Genomic DNA, 20,311 nt, shown 5'->3' with positions numbered 1-20,311 from the left:
AATAGAATAAGTAAATCATAAACCACACATACACACATACATACACGTACATACATACAAACAATAATTCACAAATATTTATTAAACACAACAATAAATAATTTACAATTTCGAAGCATCCACAAATTCAATGAACATGAATAAATAATAAGAGTATTGTTCTTCTATCTCTACACTCGCACACACACACAAACACGCACACAAACATGTAACCAATGATAAATATTTAATCATTACATCCCTATAACTCGCAATGAAATACGAAGGGGAATCCCATTCAAATTGTTATTCAAATTTCGAACGCAATGCAATTAAATCAACGTATTTTTCAAACGAGTTCACTCACATCATTCAGATTTACATTTTATTCGTTCACAGAATATATCCATTTATACCGAATACCGCTGCTTTCATTTTTCAAAAGTATATTTTACTTGGTGGTAGGGCTTTGTGCAAGCCCGCCTGGGTAGGTACCACCCACTCACCAGTTATTCTATCGCCAAATAACAGCGCTCAGTATTATTGTGTTCCGGTTTGAAGGGTGAGTGAGCCAGTGTAACTACAGGCACAAGGTACATAACATCTTAGTTCCCAAGGTTGGTGGCACATTGACGATGTAAGGAATAGTTAACATTTCTTACAGCGTCATTGTCTATGGGTGATGGTGACCACTTACCATCAGGTGGCCCATATGCTCGTCAGTCAACATAAACCTTAAAAAAAATTGATAATATATAAACAATGTTAAAAAAGAGTAACTACTGAGTTTCTTGCCGGTTCTTCTCGGTTGAATCTACTTTCCGAACCAGTAGTAGCTTCACTATAGTTGTTAAATAACGATTTAAAAGTGCTTGTAAAAGCCTACTTGAATAAAGTATACTTTGATTTGATTTGATATAACCTATACGTATTTTATCATTTGTATTTGTAACATATATTTGAAACAATGGATTTATTGTGTACTGGAGTTTGATCACGGTTTCGCTTGTATTGGGGCGATTGATGGTTCTGGCTTTAAGAGTGAGGAACCCTGTATGATGATGCTCGATTTCATAATAGCGAATTATTTGTATATAATATATAAAATAACTTAAGAAAAATCTTCGTTTGTCATATAATCATATTCTTTCCTTTTGTTATTTTTTTTTTTTAAACAACATCACTTACATCTACTCTGATCCTAATGTGAGTTAAAGCACTTGTGTTATGGAAAATCAGAAGTAACGACGGCACCACAAACACCCAGACTGACAACATATGATATGTTGTCACAAAAATAATTAAATTTTCTAGACTAGGCTGGGAATCGAACCTAGGAGTACCCATGAAAACCGTTGTACACGTTACTCAACTATGGTAGTCGTGAACGGAATAATTACAATGGAAACAAAATTTCAAATCACAAACACACAGACAAATACATCTTATTAAACACACAGATTTAGAAAATGTAGCCGTTTTTAGTGCACACATACAAATGAGTATCATTGTAAGAACACTACCTTACCTCTAACGCAAGCAAAGTGGAGTGTTATTATAGCAATTCATGCTAGTTATGGTAATTTTTTGGCAAGTGTATGCTCTTAGAAAACATTAAACGAAATTGCATTTTGTAATTCAGAACCAAGTTAATTATTTAGAAAACACTTGGTATTTATTACTTTGTGTAAGTTTGGGCACATTTTCTACCCCTAAAACATAGTAAGACAACTTGAAATAATAGTACAGAATTATAGGGAATAGAAAAATATAATACAAATATATAATAGTATATAATTATATATATTATTATATTATACTAAATGATTACCTATTTCAAATAAGAATATTTAAAATTTTTGGTTTAAAAATATAACTTTATCAGAATTAGAAATAGTCCGTTTTTGTCGACTACCTTTCGCGATCGTTCTGGCAGTGGCAAAATTCCACGTTCGTAAAATTTCTGATCTTTGCTATCAAAAAACTGAATTGAATGTGATCTGAAATCATCAGCGTTACTAAAAATTTCACCAGTTAAGAAATTACCTATGGAACGAAAGAAATGGTTATCTGACGGCGCAAGATCATGGTGGATGTGATAAAACATCCCAACCCAATTCCAATAATTTATGACGAGTAACCAAAGTCGAGATGGCCCAATGTTTAGAACGCGTGCATCTTAACCGATGATTGCGGGTTCAAACCCAGGCAAGCACCGCTGATTCATGTGCTTAATTTGTCTTTCTGTCTGTCTTAATTTCATCTCGTGCTCAGCGGTGAAGGAAAACATCGTGAGGAAACCTGCATGTGACAAATTTCATAGAGATTCTGCCACATGAGTATTCCACCAACCCGCATTGGAACAGCGTAGTGGAATATGTTCCAAACCTTCTCCTCAAAGGGAGAGGAGGCCTTTTGCCCAGCAGTGGGAATTTACAGGTTGTTGTTGTTGTTGTTGTAACCAAAGACGTGTAAGGCCTTGCGTTATCATGGTGGAAAACAACACACTTAGAATTTGACAATGATTTGAAAACATCGGTTAAGAGGCACGCGTTCTAACCACTGAGGCATCTCAGCTCTAAACTATATAAAACTAATATAACAACTCTAACTATATAAATTAATAATTTTAATTTTGTACATTTATTTTTGATACTAACACATTAATTGTTTTGTTTGTATATGAATTAAAAATCTGAAATAAATGCTTATTATTATAATTATAAAACTTTTTTATTAAAATAACCGTAATCAGTCAGGACATAATTATTTCCGAACAGAAATATTGGGTCTCAATATATTTTTTAAGTCATAACATATCATTAACATCCGTGAAATCCAGTAGAGCGAACTATTTCAGCATTTTAACGAGTGTTGAAAGTGATATAAACGAGGATTTTTTTAGAGTAAAATATTTTTAATTTTTTAATTTCTAGTGAATCATATTTATTAGCTACTAACAATCCGCTTCGCAAGGATGCAATACTGATACTAAATATACTACAGAGTTTGTTATTTATGACGTCTCATTATAAACGTCTAAAAAATCCGTTTCGTAATATTTAAGATGGTATATAGGGACAGACAGCGGTAAGCGACTTTCTTTTATACTATGTAATAAAGACATAAATATAGATGACACTTATTACGTTGTTATTCGTAATAATATATTGTTTAAATTTAAATTAAATTTCAGCCTCAGCTAGTATGTATGTTTATATATGTTAAATTATAATTGAATGTGATAATACAGCGTCGTTTTACTATGTTAGCGTCGACCGCAATTCAGTTAGGTCCACGTATTAATTATTGCGGAATCCATACCAATAGCTAACCTATATAGCTTAAAATTGTTTGTGGTTATATAAAATAACCGATTCATAAGGTTAGAAGATCTACTTGGTGGTAGGGCTTTGTGCAAGTCTAAGAAAGACTTTAATAAATTTCCCACAGCTAGATAAGGCCTCCTCTTGCGTTAAGGAGAATGTATGGAGTATATTCTACCACGCTGCTCCATTGTTTTTTATGGCCGAGCATATGAGCCAACTGATGATAAATGGTCACCATCACCCATAGACAAAGACGCTGTAAGAAATATTAACTATTCCTTACATCGTCAATTGGGAACTAAGATGTTATTTTATGTGCTGTAGTTACACTGGCTCACTCACCCTTTGAACCAAATGTTGTGATTATATAAAAGTTTGTCATATTAAATAGATGACAAAAAATCTTTAAGTGTTTTTGAATTATCTATGGTATGTTTTATACAATTATAACATATAAATAATGACTAAACATTTTAATTATATAGTATTTTATAAAACATGTAAAAAGTAAACATCCTATTATTTAGGCGAAGATTAAGAGCATAATTATAGTCGTGGGTTTGTCCTATCAACACGTGCAGGTTTTCTCGCGAAATTTTCCTTCGCGTGATGAATTATAAACACAAATTAAGCACATAAAATTAAATTGTGTGTTTAAATATGCGTTTACTACTACATATTTTTATTATATATTATTTATTATAGCTTATGAATATATTATTTAAAAATAAAAAAAGAATAATATGTCCCAAGAAGACGACAAGAATGAAACCCAGCGAAGGTTTAAACCATTTTAACCATTTATTTTGCTACACACATACATTACATAGATTATACAGAAGAAAATAATTAAATTTAAAGAACACCGTGTAGGTAGCAAGGTGTTCATTTCGGTATAAGCTGTGCTAATGCACAGCACTGATCTTCAGATGGCCCCTGACTATTGGGTAAACATACACAAATGCGCGCACACGAAAATAAATAAATGAAATTATAAGAACAAAAAACTAAAAAGCCCTTCTCCTTGAGGAAAAAATCTGCTGATGTTTAATAAAAGTATATAATATAACACTGCAAAATGTTTAATGTAAAACATAAAGAAAGTCACCGGCATCTGCGAGCCTGTGGATGTTGTAAACTAAATAAAATAAAAAATAGTGTGTCTAGATTTGAACCCCTATTTACATTATAATATTTGTTAAGATTCACACGTTCTGATCACTGAGTCATCTCGCTACGGTATTTTATTAACCAACTCTAAAAAAGGAAGTTATGTCTTTCTTATAAAGAATAATAGTAATATCAATTTTTAGGGAATAACTAATAGTTATATTTATCTCGAATTAAGCCTGAAGCTTGAACTAAGATTACCAATTCAATCCCTCGTGTGTGCCTCGTATGTTATACTTTTGTTGCTATAAAATATTAATTGTATGTAATTGTGTGTTCTTTTTTTATTGTCATATATATGTCGTATTGTCGCAATGACTATTAATCGTTACAAATCTGTCATTCTATTAATTAACATAATATATTAACTAAATATATACAAGTTTTAATGTGTATTTTCTCTTATTTTCATGTGCTGTCTACACAGAGCGCAGCTTGAGTAAGTATTACAAATATATTATTTGACACAGGAGACTCTCTCAGAAGGCTACTTTAATTGATGGTAGGGCTTTGTGCAATCCTGAGTAACACCCACTCATCAGAAAATCTATTGCCGAACAATAATACTTAGTATCGTTGTGTGTGAAGGTTGAATAAGGCAATATAAATATAGAAATAAGAGACATAACTTACGGCGCCAATATCTACAGGTGATGGTGACAACTTACCACCTGGTGGTACATAGGCTCGTTAATCATTGGAAATTATGATATGCAACACCAATTTTTCTAATTAGAACATTTAAAGGATATATGTGTTAAAATAGCGTGTTACCGAAAATAGGTTCATGAGTCAGATATAGTACGACACAACTTAGATGTAGCATCGGCAAAATTCGTAAAACCGATCACATCCGAATTAAGTACGCTATCCCAAATTATCAATATTTATTTCTCATGCGAATGTAATCTTTACACAAACGTAATTGCTATATGACCTATATATGATATATGACCTAATAAATTCGTCAGTTGACACGACGATTTACATGCACTTGCTTTCTCGGGTAGAACTGACGGAAAAGTCTATAGCAACGAAAAGCGTCGGATGGAGCGATAGTGAGCTTTTCTATTGTTCGTATAAATCAGCAGTAAATTCTTATTGAATTTGCCGATGTTACAATTAAATTGTGTCGTACTATACGAAGTAAGCTCTCTAAGATTACAACTATATGTTTAAAATAATATGATAAATAAATCAAGCGCTTTAGCGCTACACATTCAAATGTATTAAAAAAATTGTATTATGTAAAAGTTCTAAAAGTGCTATTGTTGATTTTATTTTTCAAATATGGAACAAAACAACCAAACAATAGCCGTTTCAATCTTTCCAGGAATTCAATCGAGAATTTTCGATACAACTCTTTAAAACTTATAAAATGATAAGAATTTTCAGTTCAACTGTTATCATATGTGATCAGTGGAACGTACTATATGAAAGAACATACAGAAAGACGAATACATTTTTATATTGATAACAGAACGAATTTAGTGTTTTAATAAGCTAGGCCGTTTAACCTCGTATCCCCTATGACTGAATTAACTCTTTGTATCAACAACAACAACAACAACAGCCTGTGAATTCCCACTGCTGGGCTAAAGGCCTCCTCTCCCTTAGAGGAGAAGGTTTGGAATATATTCCACCACGCTGTGCCAATGCGGGTTGGTGGAATACACATGTGGCAGAATTTCTAAGAAATTTGTCACATGCAGGTTACCTCACGATGTTTTCCTTCACCGCCGAGCACGAGATGAATTATAAAGACAAATCAAGCACATGAATCAGCGGTGCTTGTCTGGGTTTGAACCCGCAATCATCGGTTAAGATGCACGCGTTCTAACCACTGGGCCATCTCGAGTCAACAAACTCGACAACGACTCAAACAACACCAACAACAGCCTGTAAATTTCCCACGGCTGGGCTAAGGCCTCTCCCCTTTGAGGAATTCGAACGTCGAATTATCAATAACACTGTATATGGACTTAGGTAAAAATTTTGCCCTTGAATAGTTATTTTTTGCAAACATAAAAAGTCACTCAATCATCCCTTAAATTGGAATACAATAATGTTAATTATCGGTATTGCTTTGTAGAATATTGCACAAAGCCCTATAACTAAGTATACCCACCAAGTATATATAATTACGTTTAATTTAAGTTAATTATAATTGTAATGTAAGCTGCATATAGATGGTAAGTGGTCACCACATAATGTCGCTGAAAGGAATGTAAGCCATCATTTGACAATACATCACTAAACTCGGGAAGGCTTCCACATTGACTGTAATAAATTAACTTCAACCGTAAATATTTCCGTGTGACTTAAAAAATAAATTTCCAGAACCACATCAACAAGCTCACCACAGGCCAAGTCTCCCGCGAGCAGCAGTGCTGGAGCGGCAGCTGGAGCTTCAACAGCCCAGGGGGAGAGGACACCGACAGCCCATAACAAGCAACTACAGAATGTCAAAGGACAAGACCACCCAACGCATCCTTCCGTGAGTATTAAATTTCATAGAAATCGTTAAGATAAATGGAAATTTTTATTCAGCAAACTGGAAATTATTGAACGGAAATTAAATTATTGAAATTATTAAGCAATTACATTATCAATTTAGAAATTTCTTTTTAAAGTAGATATTATATAATATACTATACATTATTGGACGACAGAAAGTAAGTATATAAATTTGTTGTATATAATGTGTCGTTCTTTGTTGTTAGTATTTAATTCGTTGTTGTAATTTTGATTAAGTGTTAATTTAGTTTAGTTAATTTCTTGTTGTTGACTGTTGTTGACGTTAAATGGACTTTCTTTCAATTGACTTCATAATTAATAATTGGGATGATTACACAACATGATATCAATAATTTAAATCGTACTTTAGAAAATAATAGTAATTAATTATTAATCATTTCTATATGTAATTGTGTAATTGTCCTAATATTGACGTATTTTGGACTTACTAATTGAAACAAATGGTAAAAATAATAATAATATAATATCTGAATGCGTGTTATATAAAACATCTTTTATAAATTGAATAATTAAATTGAATATAAGACTTTCAATACCCGCTGAGTTTCGCCGGTTCTTCTCAGGTCTGGGTATTTTCATTTCCGAACCGGTGGTAGTTTTTATCTAAGCCTATCAATACGTAAAAAGCTTTTCTATTGAATGAATAAATTTTCTTTTGATTTTACTGATAAGAGCTACGTCGAACTGTCAACCCTCTTATTTATTATAACTCTGTTTATTATAAATAAATATTAAAGTTGGGCTTAGTATCGCACAGATTCGCACAGATCTGCTTGCCTCTCTGTGCATTTCAAGCACACTTAATGTTTTCAACCATTTTCTATCACGTTCCGTATTTTATTGTGTATACTTATTAAACCTTTTTGTAAAGATATTAAACTATTCTCAATTATAAATCTGTAACATTTGTGCTTAGTTTACTGTGCGTATATCTTGCCTATGTGTGTAAGCACACTTCTATTAGTTGTTATTTAATATGTTTCTGTCATATTTCGTAATTGTTTTTAGACGTATTGAAGGTAATATAGCTTTTTTAATATTTTAATTAAAATAAAAAGTTACATCTTATATATTTTATCTTTATCTAAGACCTGTAAAAGTTGTGCTTGATTTCTGTGCGTATATCTTGCCTCTATGTGCTCTTTAAACAATTACTATTAAATGTTATTTCATATTTTAGTCTAAATTCGTAATTTTTTTAGTATTCTTATAGTAGTGCTTAAATTTTTATTAATAAATTTTGTTTTGGGATTAAATAGACACAATAAGCTGTCTCTTTCTTTTGTATTTGAAATGAATAATAACGAAAAGAGATAAATAGTTGTTTATCTGTGCACCCAGTGTGCAAATTTTATAAGTGAGGTAATTAGATAAATGAAATATCTTATACAAACTTTTCCTACTAATTAAAAGGTTAGATACAAAGTATCTTACTGTACTGTTAGACGTATTTAGAGGGATATTTTTATTATTATTTTTAATAATATTTATTTGAAACTCTCATTAGTAAAATTGTTAAAATTATCATCCACTTATATTAGCTTATTCTATAATCGAGAAGTAAATTACATCACTTAAAATACATTTGACCCTATTACTGATATATTTAATTTAAAGATTTATTTATTTATTTATTTTCGACTAACAAACAGTCCAATAGAACAATAATATGAATAAAATAATACATAAACCAATCACTCTTCCACTGATATCTGTTACTAATTAGAAGCAATAAATAATAAAGACTAGAATAGGTATTTGAAGAATTAAAATAATAATAATAATAAATATATGATTACTTCGTTGTCAAACTATTGTTTATCTAATTTATTCATAAATTACAAATTCAATGTCCAAACTAATTACTATAGAACTATTCGTACCTAATTATAATTAAGAAACGAAACGTTTTTCTTACAGAAAGTATTGTTTACAAGACGTTATTTAGAAGTTACCATATACTTAATTAGATAAAGAACTAATTAATCACGAAGGCGAACATCTTCCCCCTCGTTAATTATCGCTATACAAAATATAAATAACAAATATAATCTGATTTGTATTTTTTTTGCTGTCGCTACTTCTACTCAACTCACACACACTAACATCGTGTAAGCACGAGCGTCACTTACACACACGCATAATGTACTGATAAAATTAAACGTGGAGGGGCGCGCCTTCGTGAATTATTAGTTCTATATCTAATTAAGTATGGTAGCTTCTGAAGTACGCCTCGAAATATAGTATCGTATAATATAGTACATATGATGATGACCGATGACTGATGACCTTGTGAAGGTCTTGGGAAGCCGCTGGTCGTCTGCACAAGACCGGTCTTTGTGGGATCTTTAGGGGAGAGCTATGTCCAGCAGTGACGTCATATAATTGAGATAATGATTATGAAGCTGACATACTAAACTTTGAATACAATGTCAACTAGACATAAGATCAGATCTTCGCTTGACTTCAGGCTTGTCGTCTTTTTGAAAGAAGTAACTAGTAGTCTCCCGCGACATCGTGCGCGTTTTAGGGTGTTGGCTATCATATGTTAGGCAAAAAAGTAGCCTATGTCCTTTCTTAGAATTCAAGTTTGCTTCACACCAAATTTCTTCAAATTCGGTTCAACGGTTTGATCGCGAAAGAGCGACAGACAGACAGAGTTACTTTCACATTTATAATATAAATATATAATATAGATTTGTTGTTTTCAATTCTTGGTGCTAGAGCCGAGTTGCCCGTCTGGGTAAGTACCACCCACTCATCAGTTATTCCACCGTCAAACAACAGAGCTCAGTATTGTTTGTATTGTCTCTGGTTTGAAGGATGAGTGAGCCAGTGTAACTACAGGCACAAGGGACATAATAACTTAGTTCCCAAGGTTGGTGGTGCATTGACGATGTAAGGATTAGTTAACATTTCTTACAGCGTCATTGTCTATGGGTAATGGTGACCAGTTGCCATCAGGTGGCCCATATACTCGTCCGCCAAATTATACCATAAAAAAAATTAACAGTTCATCGATTTAAATCGACTTGTGGCTCTCACACATATTTTTACCTTGAGTGTTGATATTTTTAATAAAGGAGTGTGTAAACTGTAAAGTACTGTATCTCCAACGAATACTAAAAACTATTTAAAAACTTACATTTTTAAGATAATATTAGCATAAAAAAAATCACGAAAAACTTCTAAACAAAAGAAAACATTGCTATGTGCTTAGCATTCATTATGAGGTCCAGGATTTCTTACTTTCTTAACATCTTATTCTATGCACAGAAGAATCAAAATCGCTTGCATTTAAAATGTTATAAGACTTTATTGGCTCTCGTGAGACATTTTTGTTTATCTTTATTTAGATTACGTTTAATGCTTGGAATCCGAATTGTTATATTAAATAGTTAATACATGTCTGTAAAAAACAATGGGACCTTATTGAGCGAGTTCAAATCCAAAGAAACACCTAATCGAGTGAAATTGAATCGTAGATAGTGGGTTCGAACCCGAGCAAGAAAATTCGAATTTTCATTGATTTGTTTAACTCCTTTAAAAACTTCATCTATCGGATGAATTTCAACAAAGTTTGTATCCACCAATACACATTACATGGCGTTGTGTGTAAACTCCAAACTCTCTTCTCAATGAAGATAATCTTTGCCCAACTGTGGAACATTTACTGGCCTCGGCCAGACTGACTTTCTAAGTCTTACTTCGTTATCAATACAAAAAGCAATAAATCCATTACAAATTGATACACGTAGCATCACTAACAGAGTGTCTTCTTAAGTACATAGTATAAAACAAAGTAGCTTACCGCTGTCTGTCCCTATGTATGCTTAGATCTTTAAAATTACGCAACGGATTTTGATGTGTTTTTTTTTTTTTGATAAATAGATTGATTCGAGAGGAAGGTTTTGTATATAAAACACCTATAATGTTAGAATTTTTTATTGTGATGTCATAAATAAACAAATTATATAGTATATTTAGTATCAGTATTGCACACGCAAAACCGGAGCGGATCGCTAGTATCCTAGAAACATAGGATCAATTTTTTTTGTGGTATAAGTTGGCGGACGATCATATGCGTCATTTGATGGTAAGTGGTCACCATCACCCATAGACAATGACGCTGTAAGAAATATTAACTATTCCTTACATCAAGGTGCCGCCAACCTTGGGAACTAAGATGTTATGTCCTTTGTGCCTGTTACACTGGCTCACTCACCCTTCAAACCGGAACACAACAGTACTTAGTACTGTTATTTGGCGGTAGAATAACTGATGAGTGGGTTGTACCTACCCTCGCACAAAGCCCAACAAGTAATTGATTGTAATTATGAGTACAATACGTCTTGTGTTTTCCTTAAAAAAATGTTTTCGAAGATCTTGTTCATCTAGGCCATCTTAATTTACTAACAGACATCCCCATTTATTTTCCGAAGAAAATCTATTAATTTAGTTTTAAATGCGCGCGCTATGATTAATGGACGAGCTTTCTTTTCGCTAAATGGGCTTTTTTGCTCATTTATCCGTAACAGTACTCTTGGATCCTGTAATCATCTTATTCATTAATTTTATTCAGACAAAGTATTATAAATATACATTAAGGATTTAAAATAAAAATGATTAATATTTTATATTGGTCACAGGGACCTTGTCGAAATAAGTAAAATATTATGGTAAACGAGTACGAAAACAACAACAACAGCCTGTAAATTCCCACTGCTGGGCTAAAGGACTCCTCTCCCTTGGAGGAGTTTGGGACATATTCCACCACGCTGTTCCAATGCGGGTTGGTGGAATACACCTGTGGCAGAATTTCTATGAAATTTGTCACATGCAGGTTTCCTCGCGATGTTTTCCTTCAACGCTGAGCACGAGATGGTATAAAAGTAGCCTATGTCCTTTCTCGGAGTTCGAATTTGCTTCATACCAAATTTCATCAAATTCGGCTCATCGCTGAAATAGCTACATACAGACAGACAGAGTTACTTTCACATTTGTAATATTAGTACAGGATGGGTCACTTGATGGTAAGTAGTCACCATCGCCAAAAATAAATAGCGCTTTCATAAATGTTAATCATTTTCATAACGAACCTAATCTTGAAAACAAACAAGCCTGGGCACAAGATCCTGTGGCTATCCTTACCGTGTTTAAAACTAAAACTAGTTACTGTATAAATCTTGACCGCGTGGAATGGTGGCAAGAATGCTAGCAGCGTTTCCCCGTTGAATCGCAATTCCGATCCTCAGGGCTAAAAACGAACCAGCCCTCCTGTCACCAGTGGAGGCAATGAGGCGAGGTGTTATACTTTTGATGAAGCTTTTTGCACCACTACTCTAAGGGCCAAGCGTTTCGACAGCGAATGGAACACAAAAGTAATTTAATAAAAATTGTATAGTTCATGTATTTCATTATGTATTTAATTTGATATATAATGTATTATATCGAAAGCAACTGGTTCTTGTTGTTTGTTTGAATGTTGAATAAAATTTTAACAAAAAGAAAAACCGACTTCAAACAAAACACTATTTTAAAACAAATGAATATGCACGAAAAAGTAATAAAAATAATTGCGTATTCAACATATTTTTTAGAGTCTTCCTGAGTTAAATGAAATGAAAAATATTAGATTACTTAAAAGTCGATTAACGACTAAATCATGTAGTTATAGTTATTGGTATATTTGGAGCCGGTGTCAGCCATGGTGCCCTTGCCCCAACAATCAAACGAAAGAAGCGATACGAGCCCCTTGATTGATCCAGTATATTATTGTGTAAAAGGTAATTTGTAAAAAACATATTTGTTAAAGTATTCTCGTATTGTTTTTTGATAAATATACTGTAGGGTTTTATTGGCTGACACCGACTCCAAATATAACAATAATTATAACTACATGATATAATCGTTAATCGACTTTTAAGTAGTCTAATATTTTTCATTTCATTTAACTCAGGAAGACTCTAAAAAATATGTTGAATACGCAATTATTTTTATTACTTTTTCGTGCATATTCATTTGTTTTAAAATAGTGTTTTGTTTGAAGTCGGTTTTTCTTTTTGTTAAAATTTTATTTATTTTTTTGATTTTAAGTGAAGCTGATGTTGACTAACTAATTTTTTTTAATATGGATAGATTAAGCATTCCGTTTATATGAGTCAGAAACTACTTCGAGGACAATTTCAAAGGAAACTTGCGAATAAAGCAAAAATAGACTTTCGAAAATGCGGATTTAATACGTCACGCGGCGTAAACTACAAGGATCCCTCGAAAGAGCTGTAATCGAACTCAGCAAAAAAACTTTGAAAAAGACCAACTATATTTCGTACATCATATGACATCACATCACATACACAAAATTTGATTAAAGATATTAAGAAATTCTGCCCCATATCGCACCCTAACTGCGAGCCGTATAGGAGTTCCATCATTACATAGTATAAAACAAAGTCGCTTTCTCTGTCCCTATATCTTTAAATCTACGCAACGGATTTTGATGCGGTTTTTTTTAAAAGATAGTGTGATTCAAGGGGAAGGTTTGTGTATATAATACATGAACAATATAGTAAAGAAACACTGATAATTTTAGAAGTTTGCGATGTGATGTCGTATATAAACAAATTATGTAGTATCAGTATTGCACCCGTGCGAAGCCGGGGTGGGTAGCTAGTTGATTATAATATTCGACTATGATAATTACATAAACATAACCACATTACGGAAGGTGACTCAAATATCCAAATAACCTATAAATAAAAGATTCGACCGAGTATCGCTAACGTGCTCCTCAGAATCGTTCCGTTCCCTTCCGTTCCGTTACTTTGTCATGGATCCTGTGCTCAGAACCTTACCAAACTTTCACCAAATTACCCTTGAAGTATATATTTTATAATAAAAAAAGAATTATCAAAATTGGTTAACGTGATTTTCAGTTATTCACCTATTTGTCGCGCATATACATAACGCAAATTTAAGACTTATGTCGTTTTCACATGGATACCATCATCGGAAAAAAAAATAAAAAAAATGGGACCCCACGGGAAGCACTACCTTTCCAACAAAAAAAAAATATCAAAATCGGTCCACCCAGTGAAAAGTTATGAGGTAACAAACATAAAAAAAAAAAAAAAAAAAAAAAAAAAAAAAATACAGACGAATTGATAACCTCCTCCTTTTGGAAGTCGGTTGAAAAGAGTAACTACTGAGTTTCTCGCCGGATCGTCTCGGCAGAATCTACTTTCCGAAACGGTGGTAGCTTCACTTAATTATTAAATGCCGATTCAAAAGTGCTTGTAAAAGCTTTTTTTAAATAGAGTATATTTTGATTAGGATTTTTCCAAACGGGTCTCTTTAGTATAAGTAGTTTAAAAAAAATCATCTTATTTTTAACTAAAGATTGTAATCAAAATCATTATCATGTAAATTCATTAAAAGCCTGAGTTATTAACGAAATCATCTCTAAAAAATTATTTAACGCAATAAATATACCCGAAGTCAAGTCAAACAAAAGAAAAACCATTAATAATAGATAATATGTTTTTGGAAGTATTCGAAGTAAACTATATTTCCGCCATCTTCAGCTTAAACGAGCTGTCAGGCGTTGGAATTATGTGTCAAAAGTTTCAAAAGACGTTCTTACTCTTGATACCGGAGATAAATTCAACTCGACAGACTAATGACATTGCAAAATATTCATTTACTTATTTATGCTTTATTGAATAAACACTTAATGTTACAATATACCTTACTTGGTAGGGCTTTGTGCAAACCCGCCTGGGTAGGTACCACCCACTCATCAGATATTCTACCGCTAAACAAATGTACGCAGTATTGTTGTGTCCCAGTTTGAAGGGTGAGTGAGCCAGTGTAACTACAGGCACAAGGGATATAGCATCTTAGTTCCCAAGGTTGGTCAAGCAGTGACGATGTAAGGAATAGTTAATATTTCTTACAGCGTCATTGTATATGGTGACTACTTATCATCAGGTGGCCCATATGTTCGTCCGCCAACTTATTCAAAAAAAAAAATACCTAAGGATTATGCAACAGGCGGCCTTATCATTAAAAAAGCGAGGTCTTTGAGACAACCTTTGGACTGGTTGTAAAACAAATTTGGGAAGGGGTACAATAATTTTGATAAATTATATACTGCATCTATGCATGTAATAAAATTGAAGTCTCTGCTTGTAATATTAAAATTGCCCTTTTTTAATCAATGCATATGTATGTATACACGGTACATACACCAAAACAACATTTTATGACGACGACGACCTCCCTGGTCGAGTGGTGTGTACACCGGTTTTCATGGGTACCCCACTCCGAGGTTCCGGGTTCGATTCCCGGCCGAGTCGATTTAGATTACCATAAGTTTTCTATGTTGTCTTGGGTCTGGATGTTTGTAGTACCTTCGTTACTTCTGACTTTCCATAACACAAGTGCTTTAGCTACTTACATTGGGATCAGAGTAATGTATGTGATGTTGTCTCATATTTTATAGAATTCCTGTCTGTCTGTCTGTTTGTTCCGTCTAATCTCTGGAACAGCTGGACCGATTTTGACGGGACTTTCACTGGCAGATAACTGTTATAATAAAGATTAACTTAGACTACAATAATATAATTTTTGTTAAGTTCAAACACGTACGAAGTCGCGGGCACAGCTAGTTTAAAATATAATAATACACTTAATCACCTACGACTATAAGATGGAAAACCTGAACGATATTTTACAAGAAAGTTTTCGGTTTTTAAGCTTATTTCTTGAAACCTATGTGTAAAATACAGCTGATACAGACATTTTAAAAAGGGATTACATAAGACGAAATCGGGGATGAAAAATTGTAAAGAAATTCTTTGTTAAAATTAATGAAACTCGGTGTTTTGGCAACTGTTGAGGAGTAAAGGACAGCTGTCACGATGATTTTGAAAACTCATCTAAGTGGGTGAAACAGGGATGAAAGTTTGTTTGGAAATTCTTAATAGTCGAAGTTAAAGTTAAAGGTAAAGGCAATCAATTTTTGGGTGTGTTTGTGCGGTTTTAAATAACTATCCGGCACGATAAATAGAGGAGAGTTTGGATAAGGAGCCGAGATGGCCCAGTGGTTAAAACGCGTGTATCTTAACCGATGATTGCGGGTTCAAACCCAGGCAAGCACCACTGAAAATGCATGTGCTTAATGTTGTCTCAAATTTTCGCGATGATTACACATTTGAATAAAACTATTTATAACGGATGAATCGCGTATATTAATTATTTTTAAACATCCCGACGTTTCGAGCACTTTGCAGTGTTCGTGGTCACGGGCAGACTAAGATGACATTTGTCTATTTGAAGAACAAAGGAAATATTATTAACAACTACCGCCAACGATTTCTCAATTGATATCTTGAGTAACGTTCCGGTTGCACGCAGAAGGCACTAACTGTATCTTTAGGTCTTGCAGTCTGTTGGATTTGGGATTTTAAATTTTTAATAAGTGGATCCCAGGTGTTAGAAAGTCTCCAACCATCTTCTCTATTGAAGTTCGGATGTTTTTGAATTTCAATAGCTAAACTGCAACTGCAAGACCTAAAGATACAGTTAGTGCCTTCTGCGTGCAACCGGAACGTTACTCAAGATATCAATTGAGAAATCGTTGGCGGTAGTTGTTAATAATATTTCCTTTGTTCTTCAAATAGACAAATGTCATCTTAGTCTGCCCGTGACCACGAACACTGCAAAGTGCTCGAAACGTCGGGATGTTTAAAAATAATTAATATACGCGATTCATCCGTTATAAATAGTTTTATTTAAATGTGCATGTGCTTAATTTCTATTTATAAGGTGAAGGAAAACGTAGTTAGAAAACCTGCACGTGTCTAATTTCACAGAAATTCTGCCACACGTTTATTCCACCAACCCGCATTGTAATTGGTGGAATATTTTCCAAACCTTCTCCTCGAAGGGAGAGGAGACCTTAGCCATGGGAAATTTACAGGTTTTTGCTGTAGTTTGGATAAGGCGACCAAAACTCTAATCTTACGCGTTCCTGTATAATGTCACTGATGGAATATTCACAGTTATAGTAGAAGAATAAGACAAAAATGGAAATATCTCTTGAAATGTACACCACAAAGACCTTTTAATGCTTTTAATGCTTTTAGAATGCTGAATTATTTATGCGGAAACGGTCCACCGTTATAAATGAGCAGATATCGGAACTAAAATGAAACGATTGGTTGAATATCGAAAGAAATGCATGATATTCGTTTAACCGTCTCATCGAATTATTCTGTTCAATCAACAGCCTTTTTATAGACAGAAGACACAGTACAACCTATATACAACAACAACAACAGCCTGTAAATTCCCACTGCTGGGCTAAAGGCCTCCTCTCCCTTTGAGGAGAAGGTTTGGAACATATTCCGCCACGCTGTTCCAGTGCGGGTTGGCGGAATACACATGTGGCAGAATTTTTATGAAATTTGTCACATGCAGTCACGATGTTTTCCTTCACCGCTGAGCACGAGATGAATTATAAAGACAAATTAAGCACATGAATCAGCGGTGCTTGCCTGGGTTTGAACCCGCAATCATCGGTTAAGATGCACGCGTTCTAACCACTGGGCCATCTCGACTCTTAGAGTCGAGACAACCTATATAATCGCCTTTAATAATGGGGTACATATCACTTGATAGGACTTTGTGTTAATCCAGGTAGGTTAGTACTCATCAGATATTCTACCGCTCAACAGTACCCACTGATATTATGTTACAATTTGAAGGCTAAGTGAGCCAGTGTAACTATGTAGTAAGACAAGGGACATAACACCTTAGTTCCTATGTCGGTGGTGTGTAGTAAGGAACTTCCTACTAGCATTATAAATAGTTTGTGAGGATGGATGTAAGTTAACTCTTTCACGAAAAAACTACTGAACGGATTTGGATGAAACTTTACAGTAATATAGGATATACATCAGAGTAACACATAGGCTATAATTTATTAACATTTTATGTGGTTTTGGCATAATGTAATGATACGATTATACACTTTAATTATATTTTTCGTACTTCACATACCAACATTGTGAATGCACAATTAGTGTCATAGATTATTCTAAATTTTAATATATGGTATCATTTTAATTCAAGGCAGTGTCATAGCTTATTGAATCAGGCCCTCACCCCCTTTTTCCTATCTCTCTTTAACTAATAATCACCCTTTAAAATTATAGATGCATACAAATAAGTAATCTTGTAAGTAGAGTCGTGTTTTTCTATCTTTAGAAGCTTAAGATATAGTTTTGAGGGCCCCCTGAACTCCGGGGCCCTGGTCCACTGCACCTGCCCTACGCTAGCTACGCTACTGATTCAAGGTCAAAGCAGTTTAATTAATCCTCCACCTCCTGCCATTGAAATGGACTACACTAATATACATTACAGTAGACACGTGTATGAGAATCGACAGATTCGCAAGACACAATTCCAGAACATTCCATGATGTACAGAAATAATAAATAAAATTTTAACAAAAAGAAAAACCGACTTCAAACAAAACACTATTTTAAAACAAATAAAAATGTACTAAAAAGTAATAAAAATAATTGCACATTTAACATATTTTTGAGAGTCCTCCTAGGTAAAATGAAATGAAAAATATTAGACTACTTAAAAGTCGATTTACGATTATATAACGTAGTTATAGTTATTGTTATATTTGGAGCTGGTGTCAGCCACGGGTACACGCTTCAACAATCAAAAGAAAGAAGCGATACGAGCCTCTTGATTGACCCAGTATAATATCGTATAAAAGGTAATTTGTAAGAAACATATTTCTTAAAGTATTCTCGTATTGTTTTTTGATAGATATAGTGTAGGTTGGCTGACACCGACTCCAAATATAGCAATAATTATAACTACATTATATAATCGTAAATCGACTTTTAAGTAGTCTAATATTTTTCATTTCATTTTACCTAGGAGGACTCTCAAAAATATGTTTAATGCGCAATTATTTTTATTACTTTTTAGTACATTTTTATTTGTTTTAAAATAGTGTTTTGTTTGAAGTCGGTTTTTCTTTTTGTTAAAATTTTATTTATTTTTTGATTTTAAGTGAAGCTGATGTAGACTAACATTTTTTTTAATATGGATAGATTAAGCGTGCCGTTTATATGAATCAGAAACTACTTCGGGGACAATTTCAAAAGAAACTTTCGAATAAAGCAAAAATAGATTTTCGAAAATGCGGCTTTAATACGTCATGCGGCATAAACTACAAGGTACCACCCTCGAATGAGCTGTAATCGACCTCAGTAAAAAAAAAACTTTTTAAGATATACGATTAAAGACAGTAAGAAATTCTGCCCCAAATCGCACCCTAACTGTAAGCCGTTTAGGAGTTCCGTCAATATATAGTATAAAACAAAGTCGCTTTCCCTGTCCCTATATCTTTAAAACTACGCAACGGATTTTGATGCGGTTTTTTTTAATAGATAGTGTGATTCAAGGGGAAGGTTTGTGTATATAATAAATGAACAATATAGTAAAGAAACACTGACAATTTTAGAAGTTTGCGATGTGATGTCGTAAATAAACAAATTCTTTAGTATCAGTTTTGCACCCGTGAGAAGTCGGGGCGGGTCGCTAGTTAATAATAATATTCGATTATGACAATTACATGAACATAACCACGTTCCGGAAGATGATTTAAATATCCAAGTAACCCATAAATAAAAGATTCGACCGAGTATTGCTAACGTGCTCCTCAGAATTGTTCCGTTCCCTCCCGTTCCCTTAATTTGTCATGGATCCTATACTCAGAACCTTACCAAACTTTCACCAATCTACCCTTAAAGTATGTCCTTTATAATTTTAAAAGAATCATCAAAATTGTGCCAACCAATTTTGAGTTATTCACCTATTTATCGCGCACATACATAATGCAAATTTAAGACTTATGTCGTTTTCATACGGATACCATCATCGGAAAAAAATTTAAAAAAAATGGGACCCACGGGAAGCACTACCTTTCAAACAAAAAAAAATTGTCAAAATCGGTCCACCCAGTAAAAAGTTATGAGGTAACAAACATAAAAAAAAAATACAGACGAATTGATAACCTCCTCCTTTTTGAAGTCGGTTGAAAAGAGACAATAACAACAAATGCATAATGCTCTTTACGTGTTAGAGCGAGACGGGTATATTCATTTAGTTCGTTAAATTCTCCGTAACTTCGCATTAAATGCGACTTAGTTAATGTTAATTAACTCATACAGCTTTGACCTTTTTTGTTTGAAATGTACATTTTC

At 33.5% G+C, this 20,311-nt stretch overlaps 1 protein-coding gene across 2 annotated transcripts in view; it reads left to right on the top strand.

The window, feature by feature from the left end:
- LOC124541887 (synaptotagmin-7) overlaps window positions 1-20,311 on the top strand; it is a 724,295-nt gene that overhangs the window by 667,350 nt on the left and 36,634 nt on the right. For both annotated transcript variants that reach the window (XM_047119798.1, XM_047119796.1), the window contains exons 4-5: window positions 4,906-4,917; window positions 6,819-6,975. In XM_047119798.1, the coding sequence (XP_046975754.1) occupies window positions 4,906-4,917; window positions 6,819-6,975 (169 nt within the window). The remainder of the gene's footprint in view (window positions 1-4,905; window positions 4,918-6,818; window positions 6,976-20,311) is intronic.

The sequence above is a fragment of the Vanessa cardui genome, chromosome 29 (genome assembly GCF_905220365.1).
Source record: "Vanessa cardui chromosome 29, ilVanCard2.1, whole genome shotgun sequence".
Taxonomy (NCBI): Eukaryota; Metazoa; Arthropoda; class Insecta; order Lepidoptera; family Nymphalidae; genus Vanessa; species Vanessa cardui.
Note: the sequence above shows the minus strand (reverse complement) of the source record. Positions and strands in the feature narration are given on the sequence as shown.